Below are 26,401 nucleotides of genomic sequence, written 5' to 3'. Positions count from 1 at the left end.
TGGAAACCGAAGAGTCCAGCAAACAAAGAAGGGTGTGATGTGATGAAAGCAACAAACCACTGAAGGCACGAAAAACCTTCTCCTTTTCAGAAGGGGAGCACGGGCTGGGGGAGGTTTGTCAAGACAGCTCCGGAGAAAGAGACAGCAGCCAAACAAAAGATTTTAAAGGCCCCAAAGGGAAAGGTGCTGCGCGCGGGGACGGAGCGGGCAGCGCTGGGGCACGCGAGGCCGCGGGCCCGGCAGGAGGGCCCCGCTCCCGCCCCGGCTGCCCCCAGCCCGCTCCCCTCACAGCGGGCAGCGCTCGGGCCCGGGCTCCACCGCGCCACCCGGGCACCTTCCCCTTCCCAGGACACGGGCGCGGAGCAAGGCTGGCCGGGGGAGCCCGCAGAGCTCCCTCGTCACCCCCGCCGGGCCTCCCCGGGGCGGGGGGAGGCAGCGACCGGCGGCCTGGGCAGCCCCGCGGAGCAGGGCGCCGTCCCGCCGTCCCTCCGCCCGGAGCCGGCGGGCCGCCGCGGCGGGGAGAGCAGGGCAGGGCAGGGGGCGGGCGGACTACTGCAGCCACCTGTTAGGCCCGATACCTGCGCGGGGCGGCGGCCCCCGGCCGCCCGGCTGGGCCACCGAGGGGGCACCGGCGCCCGCGCTCGGAGCACATGGCGCCTCCCGCCGCCGGGCGGCCGCCACCCGGCCCCAGCGGGCCGCAGCAGCAGCCATGCTGCCTACCCCTGCCCGCCGCCTGTCACACACACACACACACGCACGCACAACCTCACCGCGGCGGGAGGGGGCGGGGAAGGGCGCGCAGCCGCCGCGCTCGGCGGCACCAGGAGGGAAGGGAGAGGCGGGCGACGGCAGCCGCCCCCACGCACCCACCTGCTCGCGGAGTTTGAGGAACACCATGGCGAGACCGCCGCACCGACCGGCCGCCGCCTCCGGCCACCAACGACTCGGCTCCGCTCGCCGCCCCGCCCCCCCGCCGCCCGCGCGCCGGCCACGCCCCCCTCCTCGCCCGCCGCCGCCGCGGCCGCCGGCGCCACCCCGCGCCGGGGCCTCGCGCCGAACTCGCGGGCGGCGGCGCGCGGCGGGCTCGCCAGGGGCGGGGCCTCCTCGCACCCCGCCCCGCGGCCCGGCCCCGCCCCGCCGCTCCCCTCGCGCTCCCGAGGAGCTTCCTGAATTAACCGCCCGCCGGCATCAAAGGCGCCCGCCCGCGCCGCCGGCCGCGGCCCCGGCCAGCACCACCAAGGGCGGTGCTGATTGGCCCGCAGGAGTCGGGGCGGAGTAAGGGCGGCGCTGATTGGTGGGGCGGACGAGGCGGGCTGGCAGGGGGAGAGGACGTGAGATGGGCACGTGGGGGCGGCGGGGTCGCGGCCGCTGCGGTTTCCGCGGGGGTCGCCGCGGCTTCCCCAGAGCTGGTCTCGGCGACCTGGCGAGAGAGGCCCCAGGTGGGGGCCCTCGGCGCAGCCGGGCTAGGGGTCTGGCCTGAGGCGGGGGTCAGCCGGCACCCCCCGGCCAAAGGCAGCGCTCAGCCCCTGGTCCTTCCCCCGGGGGAGCGCCCGGCCCCGCCCCGCCCGCGGCCAGCACCCGCCACCCCGGGGCTGGCGTGAGCCCCTTGGCCGCCGCGGGGGGGGAGCGCTGCCCCGCTCCCACCTGCTTATGTCGGAGCCGTGTTGCGGAGCCGCGGTGCGCGCTGCCCGCCGCCGTGCTAGCGGCTGCACCCCGCGGGCACCAGGCCCCAGGCGGGCGGGAGCTGCGTGGTGCGGGCCGGGCCACGCCTGGCGGAGCGGCCGTGCAGGCCCCGCTGCGAGCGCCGTGCGCGGGGGCGGGAGGGAAGGCGGCACGGCGCCGGGCAGCGCCGAGGGCACCGGGAGCCGCCAAATGATGAGGCGCAGCGGCCATCTACAAGCGGAGCGCATAAGAGACTCGCTTCTGAAAAGTGACAGGTCACTTCGCTATTAAACGCGAGGCTGTTTTGGGCGGCGGATCAGTAGAGGTCACCTGCGTGATTTTCATACTGTGTTTGGAGAAGTAACTCAGGGGCTCGGTGGTGGGCCTCTGTCCCTCGAACACAAAGGACATCGTCGTAGGTAGGACTTTGCAAACCTCTTGTGAAAGGAACGGAAAGCAGCGTACGGAACACTGAAATTGAAGGTTTTTTTCATCTTCCATAAAATAACGCTGCAGTCAGCCAGCCCAGCATGGTAACTGTGATTTGGAAGTGTTATTTTCTCCTGCAATTTTATTTCCACCCTCACCCCCCCAAAAAAATATTACAGACTGGGGGTTTTGGCATTGCATACTGCTGTAGGTAACAAACGTTTCAAGTTTCTTGACTTCCCCATAGCTTCAAAATAGACTGTGACTGCTTAACACTCCACGTGTACTTAAATCTACTTATTCTTTAGTACTACCTTAAGGAGAAAGGAAGTTTAATAAAGCAACTAAGTGTATTCTATGTGAACACTCACAACGCGCACAAAACCACAGTGTTTTTGCCCCCTGCTCATGTGCTTGTAGTTGACTCCAATAAGAGCCTGGCACGGGAACATATTTTCTTGATGACTGGCAGCGTGAGAACAGAAGGGGTTTCTGTAGGTGCTAGCTGAGGCAGATCTTCCGTTACCTTTGAATAGTGGTGGCCTGATGGGGTGTGCTTCTTTATGTTGTTTTATTTTGCCCACTGAAGATTGCAATCCTATTTTCCCAGGCAAAGGGAAAAAAACTCAACGTGGTTACACTTTCCAAATCGTTTTTGTTGACATCTAGACATGTCCAGAAATGCTGGTTATGGTAAATAAATGTTTTGGTTCATTTCAGATAGCCCCCTAATTTACTACTTGTGCCTTGTAACTACTTTTTCTTTGTTTGTGAATAGAAACATGGTGTATGCAAATACAAAACAGGTTGATTTTGACACTATGCAAAATGGTTCAAGACTGATAACAAAGTTGTAGAGACTGATGGTTGTGGAAATTAGAGATAATTTTATCAATGCAGTCAGTGAAGGAGAAAATGACATCAGGAAACATTGCCTTTGTCTGTCCCCAAATTAGACTGCTCCTTTTCAAAGTGAAAAGAATGTCTGGGAGCTGATAAAGTTCTGCTTCCTCCTGTGAAGCTTATCAGTTTATGGAGTTATTCAGAAAAACATCTACTTTCAGTTCACCCACTATTTAGAGTAATTTCTGTATGTAGACAACTCATCAAACAAAAATGTTGCACCTGGAACCACTGTAACCTATTTCAGCTTGGAGCCAGGCACTGTTTTAATAGGGGAAGGCGCATCTTTTTTTTATTGGTTCCCAGGCTCCTTACGCCAATACTTGGGCTGTAGCTAGGGTCCAAGCCTGTTGGGTTTACCATATGTACTTAATTATGTCATCAACCAACTGAATTCTGACCTGAGATCATTGGGGGTTTCATTCTGTGAGTTATAATATGAAAAATTTTAAGTGGTAAAACGTGGAAGTTACCATACCAGTCCTGGAGGTACCCATCTGTTTCAGTTTAAGCACGAGTGGTTATTGAGATGGCTTGCATGCGTGAAGGTGGGTAACGCAGAAATGGGGAATTTTCTGAGCGGTGCTTCCCTGGTATCAATCAGTTGTTTGTGGATACTTTTTCTCAAGTCACAATATAAATTATTGTCCTATTCTTACTCTGCATAAAATGGTCCAAATGGTTATAACAACTGAAATAAAAACGTGAGAATATCACCAACAACATTATCTGGTCCACTAGTACCACAAAATACAGTATTTGACTGCAAAGCAATGGAAATAATAGAAATGAAACCTCAAGTTCAATGTAACTGTGCTTTAAGGAAAGGAGTGCTTCTTGTTCACTTATTACCATATATTTTGGCTTAACTTCACGTATGTTATCTTTAAATGCCTATCTTTAAAGGTAGGCAACCTCCCAGGTGTCCCTTAGGAACATTAACAAGATGTTTCACAGAAGTCTATGAATATAGACGTACAAACATACTGAAAGCCACAACGTTTCTGATAATGTTCAGAATATACATCTGCATAAGTTAGAAATTTCCACAACGCTTCTTAAATCGGATGGTTCGTAAATTACTGGCAACACCACTCTCCTGAGGGCACGCTTTCAGCAGGGCGCCATAGGCTTTAGCTGCACGGCTGCCATTAATGTTAACATTAAAACTTCACACTGTAACTTACCCCACAGTGTGTAACACTACCCAGTGCTTTAAAGATAGGACCATATGCGCTGCACGGAAATACATAATGGGATCGAACTGAAGAGACCGTAGAAACCTCATACTGGAGGCGTTTTGTGACCTCATCTGAGACATGCTCATGATTTATTTAGTTTGCCAGGAAAGCCTGTATACTTAGCTCTTTCTAACCAAGGTTTCAACCCCAGCGAAGTAGGTATTTATTCTTTTTTCATTCTTCTACATGAGCAAACAGGCACAGAGGTTGACAGACTTACACAAGGTCACGGCGTGAGTCACTGCTGTTGCTAGGAATAGAATCCAGGAGACCTGATTACCACTGTCCCACACTCCTAAATCAAAGCAGAGCCGATTTTATTTTTGCACAGCATACAAGGTGTCTGAAATCAATATAATGTTATAATTTCCTATGAGGGGATGCATTTGTCTTTATGACCCTGAATCAGCATTCCTTGGGAGCTAGTCTTCCGATGGAAACCACACTCATTTCATAATCGCTTGCTGGGAGCATCATCATAAAGTTTTTACACATGCTGTGACACATTTTATCCATCCAAATCTAGAACAGTCAAGGTTTTGTAATTCTGTCCCAGAGATTACATTTGGAATCATTGGCTGTTCATAGTTACTGATTGTAATGAAAAAATATTCAATGTCATAATGGCATCATCAATCAAATATCATCGATCGGCATTTCTAAAGCACCGTTATGCTTATGGATGCTCATTTGACCAATTTTATCCCTGTTTGATGCAGACAGGAGGAGAGAGAACTCATGTGCCCTCCTTATTCAAAGAACAAATTTAATATCCAGAGGAGGGTAGGGCAAATATGAGTGTCCTTTGTACAGTCAGCAAGCAGCAGGGACCTGCCACGCAGCTGTAAGATCCTATCAGTCATGTATTCTAAGGGAAATGCAAGTAGAAGTGAGAGAAAACAGAAAATTATATAGAGTGAGGCAACAATGGTAAGAAATTATCACTTGCATTTTCATGGGAAAAATGTGGGGTGTTTGCAAGATGCTTGGTCTATCCTTATGCTGCCTGATTGCCAGTATTACTGGTAAAGTATATATCAAATAAGGGGATACAAAGGTGGCTTTTACAAAGGTAGGAATTTTGCCTTGAACTTGCGTATTAGAAATCTTGTTCACATTTCTTCTAGTTTAAATAATGTGCAACTTTTTTCCCACATAAAATTAATTTTATCTTCTTCAGTAGGATAGAGTCGAGTCTAAAAGAGGCATAAAAAGGGTATAAAGAACACTGGGCTCTGGGCTGACTTTTACACAGAGGAGATTTTTATCCCAAATTTTCTTACGATTTCTTTTTTTAATAAATCTCAAACCCGTCCAAACATTAGTGAGAAGTTGTACACCCTTGGGAATGTGATCATAGAAAACTATTAATTCAGAGTAGCTGTAAAGCCAAAAAGAATCTAATACAAATTAAATAAATCAACAGTACCTTTAAAGGTAAACTGAGACAAGGGAAGAGAAAGAAAAGTCATAATTAACATATTTTCTAGTATTAGCACATCCCAGGATGACTCCTTAAAACACTGTAAATGTCAGCACTCTTCTCACATCAACTTAACTTGAATTAGTGTTTACAGAATATAATTTTTCTTTTATATTTATTTATATAAATGAAATAGAATATTTTATCAATGTTTATTTAACAAAATATTCTGTTTTGTTTATACAAACAAATAAATGCCCCAACATTTCTTTTTGCCAGGCTCCTTGTACCTCAGAATGGACAGTATTGACTAACTGGAAACTCCAGTGGGATGTGATCTTGCAAATTATTTTTTCAGGCTTGGCCAGCTCATCAAAGAGTAACGCCCAAAGTGAAGCACAAAAAGGATTGAGTTTTGGTCAGTCATCTTGGGTAGCCAAAAGTTTAATGCACCCTTAAAATCTTGTTGGGAGGTTTTATGTAACCTGCTACACAGGGATATTTTGGTAAAGATGTGTTTCACCAGGGCTCTAGCAAATATATTAAATGGATAAGTGAAGAGAGTGGAAGTATTAGAGTGGAAATGCTGATTTTCATTTGAGAAGCAAAATAAAGGTTATGACTTCTAAAACAAGACGTTTCTGAGCATCTGAACCCCTTACTCTCTGATGGTGGATGATGTAATTCTAATATCCCAGCCAGCTGCTGGTTTAAAGAGGATTTCTGCATACATAAATTTCCTCTCCTGATGAGCTAGAGATGCTTTATTGACTATATCCTCTGGGTTTTGCTTTCAGAGTGCTTTGGTTTCAGTTGTGGGAAAGTGATTCTGATGTATAGTTTACATATTTGGTCATAAAGCGCTTAAGTGGTCACCGGGGCGGGGGGGTGAAAGACATTTTTTTAAATAGCCAGATTCCAGTTGAAATAAGACCTCTGAAAATTAGCTACATGTAACACAACGGGAGCTCAGAAAGGGGGACAATTTGGGATTCTGCTTTTACAAGTTCCCCTTTCACACCCAGTACCGCTGGAGTAGGTGCCATGAAAACAAGGACAACGTGTCCTGCAAAGAACGGTAAAGGTGAAGAAACGCTTGTTTTGCCAATACCACAGTTGCTGCAGTAATAGTCAACTTTCTCAGCTCTTGTTCCCCTCCAGACTGCAATATAAACCAAAACGCAGCAACTAGACACATGTATTCTCACCTAGTAATAATTTATTGCCTGCTACCATATTATGTAAATGGCTATTTCACATACAAATGTAGTAATGCAGCTGCATTGCCACACACTGAGAACCTCAGATAAAATTTTTAAGTTCATAAAATACACTTACAGGCTCCTTAATTGCTATAGTAGAGAGCACTTCATTGTCCAAACACAGTAGAAAGACGATCACTGTACATGCGTGGTGGAAAAAAGATTCTGTCATAAAGAATATCTACTTTAAAGCTGTTTTTTTCTTGAAGTACGATTTTTTTTTAATACTTTGATGGTGTATGTGAGCCTACAGCCAGACAGGTATCTATGTAAACTCTTCTCAGATAAAGACTTTTATCATCTAAAGGAATAAAGGGCTTGAGGCTGAAGACAGGAATCTCTGGGAAATACACTACTGTGATGAATATATTTGTCAACTGAGTGCCACAGTGATGAATTTCAGGGAAGATGAAAAGGTTTTTCATGACAGCGAGAAATTTGTAACTCAAAGAAGGGAAAATGAAGCAAACAGTTTGCATTTATCTTTGCATCTTAATAGACAACCTTATTCCTGTTTTCATGATGTTGTCTTCATTCTCATGCTAAAGGATTTCTATTTGTATAAAATATTAAAAAGAAATGGAGTTGTACAGGTAAAGGGTTAGTACTCTTGTCAGTCACAGCAGTTAGAGAACTTAATATATGGTTATTTTAGTTTGAGGTTTTTCTTTAGAACTGATTCTAGAGCTGCTTCGGACCTGACAATTGCCATGCACAGAGAATCTATTAAAACACCTACAACTTTATTATTAATTACAATTTGATAACATGCTCTCCCCCCCCTCCTAGAACATATGCCATGACAAATTAAATCAGAAAGGCATTTCAGCTCTTTGCTAGCTGGGTCTGACACTACAGCACCAAAATCAGTGTTTGTTTTCTTTTAGTAGGTGCAAAGATTGAGCCCTGAACATGAGCAAGCTGCAGGTGGTGTGTTTTCGGTTCAGGATCCGTGCCGGCAAACATGCTCTCCGTCCTCACCTGCCACAGCCTGAGTTTCTTAACTCATAGGGCATGCTGCATAGCCTGTATTTTTATTTTTTAAATAGCCAGGTTTTGCACTTTCCTTGGAAAAGCGGAGAGAATAACCTTCAGATCAGCCAGCACTGGGATGAATGTAATTAAAGCTGTTTTACTGAAGACATTAACACCAAATATTCCCTAAAGTACTAACTGTGGAGTTCTACATTGCCATGAGGTGAATTTCCTAAATTTAAATTTACATACACTGAAAGAGTATAATTAAATTGAAATACTGGAAAAGTTCCACGTAGCATATTTGGCAGTGGTACTGTACAGTCGACTGGTCTGTGCAATATAGTGTTGATTTAGGGAAAGACTTTGCATTTGCACACAAGCCCATTAGTAAGTGAAGCAGAATGTGAATAGGTATTGAAAATGCTGCACACGCAGTGGCTTTTTGTTTCTAAACTGCAGGTTTTCCAATTTTATAAAATATTCTAAGATTACTTTATTAGGCTTTCAGGAATTATGTCATGCAATTATACTGTGGAATTTAAACCACCTCATGTTATCACAGTAGGTTTTAAGTTGAATGTCCTCCAAGACATGAATCTTGGAAGAGAATTGCCATTAGAGCTTCCATAGATACAATGCTAAGTAGCATCCTCCTTGCATTTGAAATATGGCTCAGGCACACCCACCCACACATATCTATACATTTTACCCATATAAATACATAAATTTCCTTACTGCTGTCATTTAGAGCAGGCATTTGGCTATATAGGTACGTTTTCATTTTATTGTTGTTATTATTTGCTATATAATATATATTATTTGCTATATTTGTTATATAATTATTATTAATGGTATAGCTAAATTTTCTGCCGTTAGTTTCTTTTGCAACTTTCTATAAATATTGAAGCAAGACACTTCCAGCTGAAGATAGTCCATTCCAGCAGTACGCACTGTACAAGCGTGGAACAAAAGGGCATTTTCTCTCCCAGGGACCATGCCCTGCCAGGCTCAGGCAGTGGTGCGGGATGCCGAGACAGGCAGCAGTGGTGGCTGGTGTCAGCTAACAGGTAACCTGGCCAGTAGTTTTACTACCATGACTGAAGTGCCAGCTTTCTTCTGCCCTTGCTTCCTCGCCTGCACGGCCTCCCACAGCCCAGCCTCGTGCGGGCCTGTCCCAAAGCCTACTAAAAGAAAACAGACACTGATTTCAGGCACTTACAGGCATGAACACTGCTCAGGGTCCTGGCTGAATTCGTTTTCGGTGGGCTCCGTGCCATGGGCAGGGCTGTATGGCCACTGACACCTGTGGCAAAGGGGCAGGAGCATGTGACTGGTGGAGGTGAGGCTTGAGGAGGGTCCCTCCTGCTGGGGTTTGCGTGGAGGAGGTTACGGCTATGGCACTGCCACTCCAGAGGTCTGCGACATTTGCAACGGGGACAAATCCGTGAGGTCAAGGTGAATGAACCTGGCTGTGCTTTTGACACTTCCAGAAAATAAAGACATCCATCAGAGCATCACAGGGCATAAAGAGCCCCGAATCCATAGCTCCTTGGCAGCTTTTGGCAGAGGAAAGCAAGCTGTTTTGCTGCATGGTGCCTCAGCCCCTGGTGCACCTTCCCCAGCCACCCAGAGCGGCCAGCCGCTAACCTTGCACTGCGGCTGATGGGAGCAACAGGCCAGCTCTCCCCCGTGATCGCATCTGGTGTTAGAGATCATCGATAACTTCACTTGCGGAGACCAGCTAGAATTGTGCCTCTCCTTGCCTCGAACAAATCAGCATAAAATGTAGCTCCAAGTCCTTTTACTAGCTAATGCCTTTGCTCCTTCCCCATGGAAAAACCCAGTGCAAAGCCCTTCACCTGGCGTCTGGTGCAGACATGTACACCTTCAGGGCTGCAGACTCTACTGCCGCCCTCTCACCGTGGAAGCACAGCGATGCCCTCCGCGCTGATGTGGACAGATGCTGCGTAAAAGGGGCCGTGGCTGCTTAGCCTGTTGTTGACAGCTACATATAATTATTCAGAAGGCGAAGCAGAAGTACTGTGCGAGGCAAAGTGACTTTGGCTGAGAATCACATATGCAACTACCTGAAATCAGTGTCTGTTTTCTTTTAGTAGGCTTTGGGACAGGCCCGCACGAGGCTGGGCTGTGGGAGGCCGTGCAGGCGAGGAAGGAAGGGCAGAAGAAAGCTGGCACTTCAGTCATGGCCGTAAAAAGCTGTGTATCTCCATGCAGGATATAGATCTGGGTGTATATATTGGCAGGTCTGCATGTGCTGAGCTGCGGATTTTCACCCGATGCAATCATTCTTGTGATTTCTTTTGGACTGTCAGCTATGCTGAGCTGGAACCGTCTCCTGCTAGCCGATTTTCCAACTCTGTCAAAACACTTCAATGGCATAATAAATAATACATATGGGCATTCGCTGATCAACTGTAAAGCCAAAGGAGATATCTCTTCTGAAATATTTTTTTTCTGAAAATTTTACTGGTTCGTGCAAGGTTTTGATCATCAGAATGTTTGCAAAATTAAATCAGCAGGGTGAGGGGGAGCAGTATTGCCTGAGGATGACCGACTTGGCAGGCTCCAGAGCAGGATGTGACCTGAAGCAGGGGGGGTGTCACACCAGTGGATCGATGGCCCGGCAGCTCGCCCACCGGGGCTGGGTACCTGCAGCTCAGGGGCTGCACCGCTCGCCTAGGGCCAGCAGCGAGGGATCATGGCCAGCCCAGGGCCGGCAGCGAGGGATCATGGCCAGCCCAGGGCCAGCAGCGAGGGATCATGGCCAGCCCAGGCAGCCGGTGCCTGCAGCAGCAGCCTGGAAAGTGTTAATTGGGTTATCTTCCAGCTTCATTTTTCTGATACACAAGTGTCAGATGTGCTAGGTGGATGTCTAGATAGATGAACAGTTGCCAAGACTGAGGATGTTTTCTGAACAGCATGAAAATCTCGGTTTATGGCTGTATCAAAGAAAGAATCTAGTCCCTGTGTTTGAAAAGTCTTAAGAATGTGTACATGCAGTATCTCATGTATCCAAAAGTCTAACACTGCAGCAAGGAACTAAAAAGAACACCGCCTTTCTTATTTTTAAAGACCTCATGACTTCTGCCGGCCTGACTCAGGATTTCTGAACGCTTGGGGCTGGCACTGCCTTCATTTCCATTATGATTTTCCAGCTCCCCCAAGCCAGCGTGATGCTCTTGCCTGTTGAGAAAGGCCAGGGTGGGTGAAGTGAGCCCTCAGCTCTCCCCTCACTCTTTCCCATTCCTTGGCAGAGAAGTCTCCCAGCAAGGCTGTGGTTTCACGTGAGCCGGTGTAAGCAGCCCCCCACTGCTGCCACCCCCCACTGCAGGGGATGTGAGCAACCCCAGGTGCACCAGCAAGCACCCGCTTTCTGCTACCTGGTCAGCCAGGCTGAAAAAAAAAACTCTTTTCTTTCTGCCTGAGGTTTTTTTTTTTCCTTTTTTTTTTTTTTTTTTATTTTTTTTTATTTCCCAAGCAATCTTATAAGTCCGGTCTGTCCACTGAGCCAGCTCATTGCAGAGCCACAGAAATAATCCTACCAGCAATGGCCAAGGACAGCACGGAGCTGGGAGAGGAGGGTGGGAGCCATGGGTCTGCTTCGGCTGGCTGCTGCCAAAGTGCACATGTGTGAAAGCACATCCCGTTAGTGAGACTGGGACATCTCAGCGTGCTCACTGCTTGAGCTAGAGCCCTTTCGCCCTCCTTAAATGTGCTTTTTAATGAGCACGGTAGACAGAAACTTTGCGATTTTTCTTCCTACTGAAACAATGTAAAGAAGCTGTGAGATAGCTGGTGATTGTTCACGTCAAAACAAATGCTTTTGTGCAGGAGACAACACATTTCCTTTGAAACATACAGGAAAATGATATTAATTACCTCACCAATTCCATATGTGTCTGGTTCCTCATTTTTGATCCAGAGCTATCCTGCTTCTGTTCGACCCATTGATTCTTAAGAAAACTCTGGATATTAAACAAGGAAATCCTTTCTATTCCTTTTGTAATGTAAACTTAGATTTTCTTTCTTTTCTTGCAAAAATAAAGAAAAAAAAAGATAAATCCCTTTTCTTACCTGTTTAATTTAGAATAAAAGTATTCTATTTGCATTCACGCTGACATTTAATGCTGTTTTTAAACACTCTTATTAAGTCTAATCATCCTCCTAAAAATGTATTTTCATTTAGCAGTGGTTTACATTATCTCATAGGTTATTGTCTATGATATATCAAAAGACAAACAAGATGCTTTCTTCGCTGTGTCCCACAACAGTCTAATAAAGAAAATGGAAAAACCGATTTTCTCCTCAGGCATGTGTCCCGAAGACAGTTTAAGGGAGCTTGTGGTCTTTCCTGAGATTATATTTTATATTTACACTCAGTGTTCTCGTCCCTTTTGGGTTAAGAAAACAAACCGATCCTTAATTTGGAAACTCGGAATATATTAAAATCATTTAATTGGCATGGTCAAGGTATGGGAAGGGATAAATTAACTTGGGGATGGCAAGGGACAACAGACTAGCTGAAAACCTACTAGCTCCCCATTACTGTCATGTCTTAATTTGTAGCACGTGACAAATCGTGGTGTAATACTGTAGCTGCTAAGCCCCATGACTTGGGGGTAGTTCCCTACAATTCTTGAGTAACAGAACGGCAGGGGCAGGGACCCAGTGTTGGACACCTTTCTCCAAAAAGAAGTCACCGCTGCCCTCCAGAACACGCAGATGTGTTTCTACCTGTGGAAGCAAAAGGCAGCGCTGGATTAGCTTTCATCCTCCTAAACTATCAGTAGGTAGTCAGGGTCCCCTCCCGGACAGGGGAGCCTGGCAGCCGTCAGGTCTCACAGGTTGTACACAGCTGCATGTAAACATAGTGTAACACTAGCAAAAATAATTTTTCATAATTTCACTATTCCTTATTGCATAATACACAAACATTTATATGATGCTAAATTTGTATAGCACATATACAAATATAAATATATTTATATATATAAAGAAAAATTGCTATATTTATCTCACAACTGGAATGACTTCTAAAAAGAAGAAAAAAATACAGGTTCTGTAACTGTCTTCAGCATCCTTGCAGTAATCTTCCAGTGCAAAATTATCCCGAAGCAGTACACCTGCTTTTGGATGCAATGGGGGGCAGAGGGGGAAAGAAAGAAGTGTGGACTCCTGAGGGGTTTACGTTGCAGTTCAAGGCTGGCCGGAGTAAGCAGGAGTAGCTGGGACATCCTTGAATCCACCAGTCTCCGGGTACAGGTTGGGACTTTTGGAAGCTGTTGCCGTTGTCAGAAACGATTTGGCTGTTCTAGTCTGTATCCCCAGAGCCGGGGCAGCCGAGTGCGTGGCTTTGTACCCTGCCTGCTGGTTTTGCCCTGCTGGCTGCTCAGCTGCATTTGGGTAGGTAGGTCAACGCGGTTAGAGTGCTGCTACACCTTATTTTCATAAGAAGTGACTACATTTCGCATGCAAGTAACAGAAAACACTGAGGTTTGGTTTCTAGGGAAAGAACAAACCTATTAGATGATCAAGGGAAGCTATAACAGAGAACTGATGAAGATAAATCTAAAAGAACAGTGTATGTCCATTAAGCTGGTAATTGTCTATGTGTGATAACCTTATTTTAGATACTATACTTTTCTTGTAGTAATACTGACACAGCACTATAAAATTTAGGGCTTCTTTTCACGTCTGCTCCATCCCAGTGGGATATCTGCCTGAAGTACTGCTCCAAGGGATACAGCACATAATCAGTCCCTTTGAAACAGCTTCAGTAATGCTGAATCCATGTAAGTGCAGATGCCAATTATGCTAATGAAACTGCAATGGGACCATGCTTTTTGCCATCTTCTAACGGTGCTGGGAAACTATTGTCACACTCAGCAACTACATTTGTGTAGCATATGACCACATAGAGTACAGAAACTTACTGCGTGGTGGAGGTGATGCCAAATGTTCCCAAAACATAAATCCGCTAAAAAGACAAAGCAAGCAACAGGTAACTGCAGAAAATCTGTTGGTGGATTTTTTTTTTCCCCTGTGTTCACTTTTCTACTTTTCCTATATTCACATCTCCAGAAGATGCAAGGCTAATGCAAACAATGTTTATAGCATCCTCCTTTCTTGCTCCTTGTTCCCCTCCAAGGCAATGCTCCATCCTGAGGACAAGGCGTTGGGAAACCATACAGGGCTAGCAAAAGTTCGAGATGCCCCTGAGAAAAACAAAGGACATCTTTAACATCTTGTCTTTGTTTCCTCTTTGGGGCTGATAAGATCTCTTTCAGAAATAAGCATTCATGCCTTGGCTGGGCATTGCTTCAGGCTCAGGCAGGACCAGTCACATGGGGTTTCTCTTTTCCTCTGTTGCATCCTCTCACCTCACACAGCAGCTCCTGTGGCAAGGATAACTCTTCTTCCCAGGCAAAAAGTGGGGATTTCAAAGTCTACACATTAAAATACCTACACTCCTCCCCTCCTGCCCTTAAAATGCGTTTTGACCAGAAGCTGCAAATACTTTCCGCAGGCGTAGCTCCAAAACAAATGCCTCAGTCAGGAGGCCAAGGAACTTAATCTAAAGACTTAAATTTCAACAGAAGGTAGTAGCATATGGCCTCAGCACATCACCTCAGGCTGCAATTTCAATATAGATTTGCATATTAGATGGGCACTATATATTTTTGCATAAATGATGTGCACACCTGTGCATGCTTAGGGTTTAGAGTTCCTCCATCAACCCTACAGAAATGGTTTTTCAGCCTGGTAATGTTATAATCATCTCTGCGGTACATCATAGACCAAGGTACAAATCAGCTTATGTGAACAACACAAAATCCTGCTGAGGACACTTCTAGGGTGTGGTGGGAGTACTTAATATAGATCATGAGAAGGCACAGACAGGAATATGGATTCATTAGGAATAACAGCTTTCACACATTGGGCTGGAAAAGACAAAATGTCAATGCATGATTGACCAGTCTTTACATTGTTGGGCTATTACTTCCTTGCATCAGTGGAAAGTCCTTCCTTACTAGTTTTTTTTCCCACATTAAATCCTATCAGCATCACTGTGGTTCCAGGACTGCAGTGGTTCAGCAGCCCTTCATCCCTTCTTCATGCGCACTTACTACAAGTACTACAGTCTCATGGGAACAGCTTTGAAATCACCATTGCTGCAAATGCATCTGCCTTCAGTTCTCTCATTGCTTTTTAGACCATCACAATTGCAGTCCACAGTTTTTTTGTAAAATTGATGAAAACCTGCAAATGTTCACTTTTTGGGTTTTGTTGTTGTAAAACAGCAATGTGCTGATATGTTTTCCAATCCTCTCAGCTGCCTTTGAAGGGATGTCTCGCTAATGACACTAATTCCATGATGGGCAACGGATGCTTGGAATTACCGTTGTAGCTAATGGCTGGCAGCTTTTCTGGGGATAGATTTCCTTCTCTGTCATGCCTGCAAATCCATGCTGATGTTCCTCCCTTCCCTCGCGGGGCACTGGTTGAAGAGCAAAGGCAGCCTACGGTGGGGGAGGATCCTTGATGGTCCCTGAGTCACCTGCTCTGCCCGGCTCCACAGACTGCAGAGCTGTTCATGAAGCAGTTCCTAAAGCCTTGCCATTTACAGCCTGTCATTTGCAAATGTATCTTCACAAGTTTCAAAATGAGGTAGAAATACTGATCTTGTCAGATGTCCTGACATTTACTATGCCTTTTCTTGAGTCAGAGCCCAGAGATGTTTGATCATTAGGCTGCTCAGATGCCCCAAACACAAAGTAATTTCCAAAATTAAATGTCCAGGCACTGACATTACCACAGAATGCTAACAATGTTCAGAAAACTAAACGTTTTGAAAATATCAAACATTATTTGATTATCTGGTTCTATGTTACTATTTCTCTCTCACATACAGCTCTATTTTCTATGTTTGCCATCTGCTCAATACTCTAAAAAAGGATTTGCTTAGCAAAAAGAGCTGCCTTCTCTACTGCAGGTACCATTGCCATTGACTCCAGAAAAAAGGGGCAAAGAGCTGTCAGCACCCAAGGGAGTGCTCAGGAGGAAATGTCTCAGTTTGAAGAAGAGGCATAAGGACGTGACATCCTACCATTGCAAAGCAGACCCTTCCCTCTGCATTTCACTGTAGGCTTCAGCTTTCCATCCTCAGCCCTGAACTGGCCCTAGATAATGTATGAGAGGTTGCTTGTGCAACCTGGACTTGAGGAGCGCGCTAAACAGCAAACAGATAAGAAGCGTGACTTTGCTCGTGCGTATCGGAGGATCACATTGTCGCTATGTGTGATCTGAAGTGCTTATTAGAGATGCTGAGGTACACACACTGGATAAAATGCCCCCATACGTCATACCTGGAGTTGCAAAGATACGTACAAAGAATGTAGAAATGTACAGGTAGGAGGAGGGAATAAAGGTGTGTGGAAAGCTCAACAACTGTACGACCTTGCTTGAAGCCGGAGTACCGAGTTACTCATCCCTTGCTTGCTACTCACTGCTGCCACCACGTGTTACCACTTTTTTTTTTTTTCTTTTTTCTGAAAAATAGTGCCCCTCGAAACAGAAACGTGTGTGCTGCTGTGGGTGAGAGGGGCCTGAAAATTGGTCAGACAAGTGACCAAGAGAAAAGATGCGAAATGGGCAAGCCATTCCTTGGAAAACTGGGCATTGCTGGAAACGGTATAACAAACTTCAAGGGAGCCCCATGTAAGCAAAACCCAATTCTGAATTGAGGATTCATGCTATTTAATACCAGTAGAGGTTACAGGCGTGTGTTAGGAAGTGCCCAGCTAGTGCAAGCGCACGCACTGACAGTCTCTCTGCCTCCCGTGCCTTCTTGCCCTTGGATCTTGTCATGCTTTTCAGGATTGACAAATGCATTAATAGTGAACAAGTGTGGACTGTGCTCAGGCAATTCCCATGATCCGGTAGCATGCCTGTTCCCTAAGGAATGAACGCTAGTCTTCCAGTTTGGGCTTACTTAGAGTATGTAGATATTTCTACTGTCAGTACAAATGACTAATTAAAATTTGCTGTGTCTCCACGATACAAAACATGGGTAAGCTCTACCCATGTCATTACACACTGTATTAAAACCAAATGAGGCTCAGACCTAGCAGCACAACAAACTCCTGCAAGCTAAACTTTCCCCAGTGTGACTTGATTCTCTGCTAAATCTATTCAATTTTAAATAACTCTTTAAGCATGACATTTAAGTGACAATCTGTTGACAGCTAATCACAAGCTTACAGCATATCATTTCAATGGAATATCTTGGTATGTGACTTGACGTTCATGTAACAAGTTACTGCTTTATTGTCCTGTTGAGGGAAACGGGGAGCATATGCATGGCTTAGCTCTTCTCTCTCCCCTCCGTCGTGCAAGGTCTGAAAGCACATGCCCAGGTGTAGATGCAGTGTTACCAGTTCTCACAGCGGTTAATGTGCTACCAGCACATGCTCCTGGGCCAAGGAATGATTTCAGAATATCAGCTTGCATTTAAAACACACAAAAAAGCAAGTTTAGTTTCCAGCTTTTGTGACTGACAGACAATGGATGGATTATTCTGGCTCCAAAACAAGAATGATTCTGAAGATGTGTATTAAATCATGAGACATTTTAGCTACTCATGTTTCTGAGAGACTGCTTATGCATATGACACTGCTGAAAGTTTTTCTGAAGTCAGTGGTCCTCTACACATGTGTCCTGACAGCTGAACCTGTGTTTATATACCTTGCTGGATCAACCTGTTGGGAAAGGATGGGGAGATAACACTTAATTAAGAGAAGAAATGAGAAAAACACAGAAACCAAGGTCTGGTCTTGCCTATTTAGGAATTACTCCTGCTTTTGCACAACATTTTTAATTCCAGTGCCCATAAGGAGGTTTTTGAGAAAACAGAACCAGTACATGGCAAGGGCACATGAGAAAACCACTTTGAAAGAGGAGATGATCTGACTGGATATAAGGAAACATCACGAGGGCAATCGAACATGGGAAGACGCTGCCCAGAGAGGCTGTGCAGTCTGTGTCCTTGGAGTTTTTCAAGACCTGATGGAGCACGCTGATCTACACTCATAGCTGACCCTGCTTTGTGAGGAGGTTGGATGGGAACCCTTCAGAGATCCCCTTCCACCTGGGTTACCCCATGACGCTGTGATGCTATGGGCTTAAATGACAGCAAGAGCAGACTTCAGCAGTGTTGGAAAGTAACCGTCATGCATAAACATTAAAGCCTGTATTTTAATAAACAGGACAGATTGAAGTAGTTAATCTGTGTTTTCAAGGGTCAGTTTTCAAAGAAATGTTAAAAAATGTGGGACTCCCATGCTGTGGGATGGGAACAACTTTATTGACGGGAGGAGAGAATGGATGGAAATTGACTTGATTTGGTGTCACTTGATTGATGCTGGTGTAGGTGTCACCCCTGTGATCACCCTGTGTCCTACTGAGATGTTTTAAAAAATACAGAAAGTACAAGGTCACTTTCATAATAGGACCTAGGTCCCTCAGATAGAATGAAATTTGTTATTTTGAGCCCCAACGCTTTCCACTGCCAACCCTCCCTCATATGCCATACTCTTCATACGTGCCCCAGTTTTGAGCCTGATGACAGACACCTAGCAGTCTGGCTCAGGCTGTTGCCTATATACCGAATTAGTATTCCATTTTCTTCTGCTCATTCTTCTATTTCCACCTCATCACTAAATGCTTCATTGTAACATACTTTCCTGTTGCTTACTGCCCAGCTACTGGCCCTTAGTGAAGCAGCAAGAAGAGAAGCGAATGCAAACACCAGGAGTGACCTGTCATTACAAAAATGAGATTGTATTTTATTTCACTTTGTAGAACAGTGATGGTAAACCACTACTTCCAGCCGATGGGGCCATGACATTTTCTACTTGAGAGACAAGACGGAGGACACTTAGGTCCTCAGTTTTATGCTATTGTCTCTGACTCTCGGTTAAGGTTGTATGTCATTACAATGATGCTATGATGACACATAATCTTCTGTGTTTGGCAGAGGAAAGTGTGTGTGGCTCCCACTAATGTATTTCAAAGCTGCTGTGGGTGTCCTGAGTGCTCTATAATCTTGAAACAACCCGTGTTGCCTTGTTGGAGCTGTCACTACAGCATCTGATGGAAAACAGAAAAGAAAAAAGAAGTGTGTCTTTTGGAGGATGTGAAGGGATTCAAATCAGTTTAGAAGGATAAATAAAAGCACTATTTCTTTAACGGGGTAATCCATATGAGATTTTCCTATCAACTACAGAAGGATCTACATCAGCTACCTCTAGGGCAAGTCCAAAAAACGTTGCAAATGATTTAGGCAGTCATTAAATATGACCTTTGTTCTTGGCAGCAGCACAAGGAAAGCAAGAAATGATTAAGCAAGCGACTGTTGAAAGCACTACTGACCGATTTCAACACTGAGTTTGTTTTCTGCTGTGACATGATTTTGCCTCTCATTGTTTCATTTTCCCATGTTGAAAATAAGACACAAATGTCATTTTACTGTCTACAAATCTAGTTATGGTAATTAGTATATAATACGTTTAGAATTGGCATCAGTTTTTTCATACATACTGCAGCATTCAGCATTATTGTTTGTATTTTTATGTTTCTGGGTTATGAATTTTTTAGTAATCCTCTGGAATCTGCCAAGTAAGGTACAGTGTATTGCTGAGTTCTGGAAAAAAGGCAGCACTGGGACAAACGCTCCTTCAAGGCATAAGAAATGAGTAAGAAAAATGTTTCTTTCCTTCGTACAACTGAGCAGAACCAAAACAGTCTTAACTGCTCGAAGGATAGCATTGGACATCTCCCCTGACTACTGACAGGTGATAAAAAGGCTTTCCAAAATGCCAAAATTTGGCTACTGAGCTTCTCTTGATTCTCATGAAATTAGGCAGCTCAGCACTTGGAAAATCCCACTAGGGTCCAGATTCTCTAAGATAGTTAAGCAGTTGTACAAAGTTTCAGGATTTTTTAGCATAAGAACCCAAACACATTTTATTTTTAGACATCTCCTGAAAAAAAAAAATTGGCCCCTTTTCTCTTACCCTAAACATTTGCAAGTGGGATGCAATACAGCAAGATACACATGGGGAACCTCTTCTAAGCAAGTATATTACAGGCTAGTTTACCTTGAAAATACCTTGTTTCTCACCTCAGTTTTTATGAACGAGAGAGAATGTTTCTTGACATTAGAAGAATTATAAATTTGAATAGGTTTTGAATCTTCAGATCTATGACAGCAGACCCTCACTGGGAAATGGCACTTGGAAGATGATGGCACTATCTACCCTGATAAAAGGGGACAAACCCAAAAGTTTGCAGGCATTAGAAGCTCCAGGAACTCAAGTATTGAAGTAACAACAATTTCTTCCTGTGTAAATAGTAAAAACCGGACAGAGTGGTCGGGCCTGCTAGAAAGTCAGCCAAAAATAGAAGTCTGTTGTGTTTAATCATTTCGATTCCGTTGTTTACCTATGCCAATTTCATTCTAATAATTGCAATCAAACGAATCAACATGCGCCGTTTACAATTAAAATATCTCACAAATTGAATAGAAATCAACAATGTCATAAAGCTGTGAAAAGTCAAACTTTACTCTGGAGTGCTGCAAGCACAAGCTAAGAAGAGTATGGATCTGGTGGGCAAAGCCAGGGTGAGAGCAACAGACAGCGCTGTGTTATCGACACTGTGTTTTATAAGCACAGGTTAAAAGAACTGGAGTTATCTTGTCAAGCAAGGAGAAGAACTAGAGGGCAGACGTGATACTTCTTGAAATATGTAAATAGTTAGAAAAGTGGAATGAACTACTATTTATTGGAATATCCCCTGTGGAGAAGATGAGACCTACAGGGCTACAAATGCAGGAAGCAAGGCTAAAGTTGGATATTAGGAGAGAAAATGTTTAACCCTAAGGGCTGGTTGGAGACAGGACTAGGAGGCCTGGAGGGCCTCTGCACTTACCACCAGAGAGTGGCCTCAATAACATCTGCCAGATGTGGGGAGGGTCTGGCTGGCTCTGCCACCAGGCAAAGGGATGGACTAGATGAGGTCTTGGACTCCCTTCCAGCCCTCGTTGCTGTGATTTTGAGATTCATCATGCTGAAAAGCCTTTCTGTAACTATTTTGACTAGCAACATCAGTTCCCATATCAAAGCCATTTGATTCATGGGACACATGAGCACATGTGGATAGAAGTTTTCTGAGGACTGCAGCATCGCATCCATCATTTTAGTATCATTTGTTTCTGAGTTATGACACAGTGCTGTGGTCTAACTCAAGAAATTTGTAGGTCATCAGGAGCCCTGTTAATAGAAAGCATCTGTTTTATTTCGATGTTTTGAAGGTTAGAGGCTAGATGCTCAGCGGTAGCTTTGTTTCTGTAGCCTAAAGGGTCACTGAGAGGCTATTTTATAAAAAAAAAAAAAAAAAAAAAAAAGTGTATTATTTTTTTCTTAAGATATTATTGAAAGAACTATTTTTCATAAATCTTTAAATCATGAATGAACTTTCCTCCATTATTTCACCTTAAATTACCCTTAAATATTACCCTCAAATACCATGCCATTATGCTAGTCACATTCTAAAATTAAACTGATCAGAAGCAGGTTAAATAACAGATATAGTTTAGTAGTCCATGTAAGTAAAACACAAACGTAAGCAAATAGCATCAACAGTAATAAATAGATCTAATAGCGACATCAGGTCATAATGAAGTTAATTTTTAGAAACCTAGGTGACAATTTGCTTAAAAAAAAGCAGTTTAATCTTGACAGTGAAAACAGTTTTCAAGCCAGCCAGAGGAGATATAGGAGCATGAAGTTATACTCCCAGGTATCAATGTTATTTTGGAAAATGGTGCCTTATGTGCAAGGGGATGTTTCCCCCAACACCAAAGCGTGAATATAAACCAGTGGCATCCAAAAGGGAACGCCTACATGTGCATGTACTGATCTGGGGCTTTCTTTGGTCTTTCAGCTATAGGAAGATGAACCTGAAATAAAATCTAGACCTTGGAAGAGCTGCTCTGCCTGTTGCTGATATTCCCCTGAACTCCAAGATTAAGCTTCTTTACCTGAACTCTCACCTTTGTGTATTCTCCTTGAAGAGAAGTCCTTTGCCACCCTTAGAGGAGGTCGGTTTCCCATGCCTCCACCTTCCTGAATATGCATCAGTTTCAGTAAGAAAACTGCAGCGTGCATTTCTGTATAATTGAAAAAAAAATAAAAATCTCTCATCTTGCTTCCTGCAGAGCACTTTAAATGCCACATCCCAGCCTGGCATTTATTGACAGAGACAACAGCTACTAACACAGTTTATCAGCCTCCCCCCAGTCCCAGGAGAGGCTGAGGGTGCAATACAGCCTCCTGGGCAGTCCCTTGCTGTCACTGTGTGCAGTCCTGGTAGAGTACAGGCGCTGACGGTGCTCAAACTCTGATGCAGAAAGAGCCCTTCTCAATGTACCCCCAAAATTCCCAGTCCCATACCCATACCTCTGTGCCCAAGGATGCCCTCCTGGATTGCCCTTCCCCAGAGGTCTGACCCACCACTTCCATTCTGTCCCTTGGCATGAATCATGTTTGGATACTGTCTGTACCTCCCTGCCTCTACCTACCCAAGGGGCTGGAGTCATTATATCCTGTCTTTCTGCATTTTTTGATTATGTGCCTCATCAACACTCTTTTCTGCAAATGGTTCGTATTTGTAGATGAGTTTTCCATCAGCATGTTGAAAAAGCTGCTAGCCTTGTGGAAGACATCAGCTCAGAACATAAGAACATCTGATAAAATGCACTATGAAGTCCATTACGCTCCCATCATGGTTTGTCGTCTGTCATTAATAAGCTTGTTACTGCATCTCATGTTTATCATCACACCCTCTTCTTGAAAGACCTGTCTGGAAGCATTTAATGCTTTTACAGCTCCTCTCTAAGATTTTTTTTTTCCTTATTCACCAGCTATTCAATTCTGTTATGCATTGTGGCTCAAGAAAAAAGATCCCCATCAAATTTCCCAAAGAATAAGCCTAAGAATTCAAGTTAGATGTCAAAGTGCATTCACTGATAGCTGTTTAAGGGATCAAGCAGAGTTTATTCTGTTACTAACCAGCCTTTTCTGATTCTTGGGTTAATGGGAAGTCCATCAGATCCTGTTGCTCACCAAAAGCTATAATCAGAAACAAAATCTAGACGAGGCCATTTCTATTATTCTATAATGTGTAAGGTTAATATCCTGTGCTTTGAAATAACTCTCACTTCATTTCTATAGGGCTTTAATAGTGTAAAACATATTATATTCACAGGATACATTAGTAATAATGTTCTTGTAGCTTAAAGCAGACTCATCCGCTTTTCAGGAAAAAAGAAAATCAAAACCCAAGCAAATCAAAGCTATCATAATGAGTAAGGCAGGATAATTCAAGCTACTCTTTTTGTTTCTTACTACCCTGGCATCCTTCCTTTTACGCTTTTCTGTTCAGCTTCAATGATCTGACTTCCTAAGCCAATTCTTTAGCTAAACTAGTGCTCTAATTTTAGGTTTATCATATGGTCTACAAGACATTTTCTTTGTGTGATTCTGCAGCATGGTTTCCATACAGTCATTACTGTGTTGGCGGCTCAGAAGAAGAAAGAACATTTAGACTACTCTTCTAATTCATCCTGTGTATATTTGCAAGGAATTTAGGTCCAAGAAAGATCCAAATAATAAAATGCATGACCTCACAACATGATGCAAAGTGCTCGTTATTTGGTATCCTAATACACTCTGACTGCTTTTGCAAACAGATGCTCCAAATACTGTTCTTAATTAAATAGAAGGGTTGGATTCAAATGTCGATCCATGCCAGCAGAAGATAGCACAAATCTTGGCACCAGGCCCTGATCCAACAAAAGGGTGGCTGTGAATGCCTGAAACACTTGCAGCCTCCCCTCTCTTGTGGGCAGACATGCCAGACATCAGGACATGATGCAAAGTCTGATTTTGGGGTGTCTCTTAGGTGTCAGGGTGGTAGCGCAGTCCAGCTGGCTGCTTGACAGCATGACTTGTGGACTCTTTGGACATGTTGCTTCCCAGTCAAGCTTGAGAGAGCTGCTTAGTCATATCATCAACAACTACCACTACAAATCCATTGACACTTTTAACGAAGATACAGGACTCAAAGGCACTGAAGGAAGAACTATGAACTGAGCCTTCACTCAAACAATGCCTTTCTTTTCCTTATCACCTTATGAGGTTTTTGTCTGTTTAATACTGGATGAACAATAGTTTTGAGATAGTAATGGACATAGTAAAATATATATTTTGGGGGTGAGAGTTGACTCTAACACTTAAATTTTTGGTGTTCAGTCTTGACAAGGAGAGGAGATAAAACACTTGGAAGACAGGAGAAGAAAAAGAAAGTGCAGGTAGCAAAAGGATCTTTTCTTCAAGCTGATGACTTCTGAACCACCTTCTTGAGAAGGCTAAGTAGCTTTGGAGAGCGTCATAACTGTACCTCCTTACTGGTCTGGTACCAGAGATTTCAAAGATTTCCAAAGGTTGAGAGCAGCCCTGGGGAGAAAGACTTGGGGATGTTGGTGGATGAGAAGCTCAACATGGCCCAGCAATGTGTGCCTGCATCCCAGAAATCCAACTGTATCCTGGGCTGCATCGAAAGGACCATGGCCAGCAGGTCGAGGGAGGTGATTCTCTCGCTCTACTCCTCTCCCATGAGACCCCACCGGGAGTACTGCGTTCAGTTCAGCTCTGTGACCCCCAACATAAGGAGGACATGGACCTGTTGGAGTATGTCCAGAGGAGGGCCGTGAAGAAGACCAGAGGCTGGAGCACCTCTCCCATGAAGACAGGCTGAGAGAGTTGGGGTTGTTCAGCCTGGAGAAGAGAAGGCACCGGGGAGACATTATAGCAGCTGCCAGTACCTAAAGGGGCCAACAAGAAAGCTGGAGAGGGACTTTTTACAAGGGCAGGTAGTGATAGGACAAGGGGTAATGGCTTTAAACTAGAAAAGGGTAGACTTAGATATTAGGAAGAAATTCTTCACTGTGAAGGTGGTGAGGCACTGGAACAGGCTGCCCAGAGAAGTTGTGGATGCCCCATCCCTGGCAGTGTTCAAGGATGGACAGGGCTTTGAGCAACGAGGTCTATTGGAAGGTGTCCCTGCCCATGGCAGGGGGGTTGGAACTAGATGATCTTTAAGGTCCCTTCCAACCCAAACCATTCTGTGATTCCATGATTCAGCATTTCAGATTTTCAAAGATTTAGCATTTACCTGCAGTGTCAGGGCTGAAGAAAAGGAAGGACACAGCACAGTCAGATCAGCCATTGCATAATGTATACCAATCTAGCTGAAGCAAACTTTTTTTTCTTTTTAAAGGTATTTTCTTCTCATGGGTTCACAGCTCTGTTGGAAAGAGATTTAGTCCTGGACAGCAAGGCTAAACTCTTTAAGCAAGAGGCACATACAAAATGAGGAGAACAGAAAAGGTGCAGGAAACAAACAAAAAAATATGTGGAGGAAGAGTCAGAAACGTTATTTTGCCAACTCAGTTTCTTCTTCATTCCCTTCTCTAGCTCACTGGTCAAGTTATTTCTTTGGCTTAACTGGATACCCGGGGCTCAAAGTCATGGGTAGCCTGGGGCTGGGGAGCTAACAGCGCTAGGAAGCTTTCCAGGCTGCCCGTTTTCCCAGCCTCTGTGTCAGGCTGTTAACCTGCCCAAAGGTCTGTTATCTACTTTCCGTAACAGAAGTTTTAGTTAACTGATTAATATCCAACTTTTTTTTTTTTTTTTTTTACATATTTTAAAGCCATGTTGTTACCACCATCCTTTGTGTAGTATGAAGTAGGGTTTTCTTTATTTTTAACTTTGCTGTCTTTTATGCACAACTTCATACAGCAAACTGATTCAAAATTGTATTTGCTTTATAGGTCGATATACCCTCATGAAAAATTGAGGCACCTCAGTCTACTATCTGCCTTTCCTCAGCATGTATAGATACCATTTCTAGGGCAGAGAGACCTGGGCAATGCCTCTTCTCCCTTCGCCACTGAGTTTTAGAGAAAAGCAGCCAGGAGAAGCCAGCCTGAGACTCCAGCTGGTGAGGGCAGGCAAAGGAAGGCTTTCTGGATGCTCGGAAAACATTCTACTTCTGCATCGCTCTTTCCCTGCTGTGTGCTAGCTGGCTCTGGTGCTGCCTCTCTTGTGATTGCTTCACCTCCGTATCACTCATTCATTGACCTGTTCTTTCCCCTTTTCTCTTCAGTCATCCGCATTTCACAATTTTATTTCTGTTTATCTGATTTCCCCCTAACTCAACCCATCACAAAAGAGAGGGGAAGAACACCTGTGGAGCAAACATCCTAATTTTTGCCATCATTCCAGCGAACCTCATTTCTCATGTATTATAACTCTTCCCCTGCCACATTTATGTCTGATCTACCTCCATTTCAAGGTGTG

The 26,401-nt window shown here is 44.6% G+C and overlaps 1 protein-coding gene across 1 annotated transcript in view; it reads right to left on the bottom strand.

Moving 5' to 3' along the window:
- Positions 1-13,023, bottom strand: part of ANKRD28 (ankyrin repeat domain 28) — a 140,908-nt gene extending 127,885 nt beyond the window's left edge. Inside the window, exon 1 of the mRNA XM_080386444.1 lies at positions 871-13,023. Within this exon, the coding sequence (XP_080242570.1) occupies positions 871-897 (27 nt within the window). The 5' untranslated portion in view covers positions 898-13,023. The remainder of the gene's footprint in view (positions 1-870) is intronic.
- Positions 13,024-26,401: the final 13,378 nt, after the last annotated feature.

Source organism: Falco punctatus (genome assembly GCF_963210335.1).
Source record: "Falco punctatus genome assembly, chromosome: 4".
Taxonomy (NCBI): Eukaryota; Metazoa; Chordata; class Aves; order Falconiformes; family Falconidae; genus Falco; species Falco punctatus.
The sequence above is the reverse complement of the archived record's forward strand: the minus strand, read 5'-3'. Positions and strand labels throughout refer to the sequence as shown.